The following is a 3,061-nucleotide window of genomic DNA, read 5'->3' as shown; positions in this document are numbered from 1 at the left end:
CGATCACTGACCCCCCGCCACCCCCTCACCCCGGTCACCAGTCAAGGAGGACGTCTCCCTGTCGTATGTGGTCCGGATTGTGGCCTCGCCGCGGCTATGTGGCAGCCTCGGCCGCTATAGCATCCTTGCCCACCTGTCCCTCAACGGGTCGACCCTCACATGCACGCATGTCATCCTCCTATCCCGGGCCCTGGCGAAGCTTGCGCCGAACTTGCTGACGCTGAATTTGTCAGGTGCGTCGTGTGCCGGCCCACATCGTGGGACAGCCCTCCGCCGGCGTGCCATTTACTGACGCCCCTTGGCCGGTTCCCCAGACAATGTCATCGGCAACCGCGGTGCTGCCGCCATCGGGAGATACTTGCTCTGCTCGGCAGCCGACACAGGGCGGACCTCTCGCCGGAAGGGCAGCCTGTGGGATGGTGGCCTGCAGCGACTGGACCTAAGCCGTGCGTGATGGCAGCCACGCCCGGCAAGCCGGCCGCCAAGGGGGGCGGGCGGATGTCACCACGCGTAATCATACTCACCCGTCAAGCCACTCACGCTCCTGGCCGCGGAAATGGGGCCCGGTCAGAAAATGTCATCACCAAGCGCGGCCTTGCGGTGATGGTCCGACACATCGTCCTCAGCCGCCGGGGGTTCCTCCAGCGGGTGGCCCGCGCCCTGACGGTGCTGGCCGGCGACGGACAGGACATCCTGGTCGGGCTGCCTGCTTGCATTGAGCGGGCCATCGGCCCCCGTTTGTGCCATCTGGAACTGAGTGGTACGAGCTCTCGGCACCAGGCCCCCATGCCCGGCATGGCACTTTCAGCTAACCGGCCGCTCTCTCTCTCTCTTGCCCGGGAACAGGCAATCCCCTGGAATACCGCGGCGCCGTCATCCTGGGGCAGCTGGTGCAGCCGGTCGAGTGCGATGCGCTGAGGACCCTCGTCGCCGGGTTGCCAGCCTCTCGAGTGCCGGCATTTTGGCGACATCTCTCCACAGCCATGCCCGGGCTTTTCCTGGGATTACGAAGTGCGCAATCGCAGACACGCGGATACAGACCCGCCCCCCCCCTCCCGCCCCACCTCGCCCCACCTCGCCCCACCCCGACACCATGGCTTCTCTCTGCAATGGCACGCCACTCACCCGACCGAGGGGCCCCGCTCGCAGTCACACTCTTTCAGGATGATGGGGTCGAGTACTTTATGGACCACTTGGCCAGCTTCCATCAGAATGTGACAGCATGCGACTTCTGCTTCCCAAGTGCGCAGATTGCCCCGGGCTACCGGCTGCGGCGCCGCATGCCGGCCATGCTGTCCCCGCTGCGGCCAGCCTGCTGGATTGTGCCCTGGCTGGACCTGGACATTTCCGGTACGATGAGATGATCCCCATACCGAGCAGCAGGTCCCCGGTGACCTCCCTCTGACTGAGCCTCGGCCCGCTGCGCGCCCGGCCCCTCGGCCCTGCTCCGGGCTCGCGCGTGCTCCCTTCGCGCGAAGCCAACGGTCTTTCCGGCGAGGCGGGCGATCGCATCGCGGAACTGCTGCTCTCGCAGCAGCACAACACACAGGACATCCCCCTCGGGCAAGTGACCCTTCTCCGGCGCCTGGGCCTCATTGGTGCGTCTGTCGATGTGTGAGGCAGAACTACATGCCCTGTCAGAGCCCCGCCCCCCCCCCTCTCTCTCCCCTCGACAGGGGCCCTGCTCGGGGGTGTTCGCGTCTCGCACTTTTGGGTCCTTTGAAAAGTTGAAGCTCCCCGCGCTCACCCTGGCCATGGGTGTATTTCCCCCGGTGCCCGACGCCAGGAAACCCCCTACTCGCGGTCAATGGCCTGCGGTCTTTGTGCCTGGCCATTGCCGGCGGCTTCCCCCGGCCGCATGGGCAGTTCAGCATCGGCCGCCAGACACGCTCGATCGGGCGCAAACTCCAGGGCTTGAAGATCGGCCAGATCCCCCTGCCGTCGGCGGTGGCGGCGCAAGTGTGCCTGTCGGCCCTCTTCGCTCCGCAGGTGCGTCTCCTTCAGGGAGTCGAGGGGCTGCCCTTTTCCGAGGTCGCCGCTGCCGTGCCGCCATCCGGGCTCAACTCGGCCCCGCGCATCGGTGACATCTTCCTCCTGCAGCTGGCCGAGTCGGAGCTGGTGGCCTCCTTGGTCGATTGGTCCAAGGAGATGGCGGCCATGGCCGCGGCGTCGGCCGGCGATCGAGCCCGAAGGGGTCGCAAGGCCGGTGGCATCCTGGCGGCTCTGGCCGAGCCGAAGACCCTGTGTCGTCGGTGCTGCGCGCTTGTGGCGCTTTCGGTGCAACGCGACACGGCCCCCTTCCCGCCGGGGTTCTGGCAGTCCGGCGTCAGTGAGCTGGCTGCCCTGGACCTCGGTGGACTGGCCTTAGACCCGGAAGGGGTCAATGCCCTGGCGCTGGGGCTTCTCCTGAGGCAGGACTACCATGGGTCCCTGGCGTCCGGGCTGGTGGATGCCATGGCCCAGCCGCCGGGCTTGAAGTTTCTGTCCCTGCGCAACTGCAACGTGGACCCCACCTCGCTGAAGGTGGCTTTGCAGGCTCTGGAGGCGCCGGCACACGGGGTCGGGCTCCTGTCTCCCTTCCCGCAGTTGCAGCTGGAGATGGGTCTGCTTTTGACCCTGCACCAGATGAAGCCCTTTGCCCTGTCACGGGGCCTGCTCCTCCCTCTGGAGGCTGGCCGGGATACGCAACCCCTCATCGAAGCAAAGAAGACCTTCCAAAACTTCAATGCCATCACCGCGCAGCTCCTGCTCGATCCGACTCTGGCGGCCCCGGCCAGTCGGCGGTCGCTCCTGTGTGCGGCCCTCAAGGAGGTTGCCCATCGAGGCGCCGTCGCAGATCGTCTGCTCCCGGTTTTCGATTGGATGGCCGCCACGTGGCCGGATTTCCCGCTGGTCGATCGGAGTGCCATCGCCAGCCGCGGAGCCGGGACCTCGTTCCTGGGACATGATCTGGATTTCCTGGACATCTCAGGTGCGCATGACTGGCGCCCTGCCCTCACCGGCACTGGCTTTTCCATCTGGCACTCTCACTCGAGGTGGTGTGCCGCTCCACGGGGGGGGG

The 3,061-nt window shown here is 66.7% G+C and overlaps 1 protein-coding gene across 1 annotated transcript in view; it reads left to right on the top strand.

Moving 5' to 3' along the window:
* H696_02086 (hypothetical protein) overlaps nt 1–3,061 on the top strand; it is a gene marked incomplete at both ends in the record, with an annotated part of 7,012 nt that overhangs the window by 910 nt on the left and 3,041 nt on the right. The window contains 7 exons of the mRNA XM_009495983.1: nt 42–233; nt 315–446; nt 572–760; nt 847–1,011; nt 1,150–1,350; nt 1,479–1,598; nt 1,787–2,971. Of these exons, the coding sequence (XP_009494258.1) occupies nt 42–233; nt 315–446; nt 572–760; nt 847–1,011; nt 1,150–1,350; nt 1,479–1,598; nt 1,787–2,971 (2,184 nt within the window). The remainder of the gene's footprint in view (nt 1–41; nt 234–314; nt 447–571; nt 761–846; nt 1,012–1,149; nt 1,351–1,478; nt 1,599–1,786; nt 2,972–3,061) is intronic.

This window comes from Fonticula alba (genome assembly GCF_000388065.1).
Source record: "Fonticula alba strain ATCC 38817 unplaced genomic scaffold supercont2.3, whole genome shotgun sequence".
In the NCBI taxonomy this organism is placed as follows: Eukaryota; order Rotosphaerida; family Fonticulaceae; genus Fonticula; species Fonticula alba.
The sequence above is the reverse complement of the archived record's forward strand: the minus strand, read 5'-3'. Positions and strand labels throughout refer to the sequence as shown.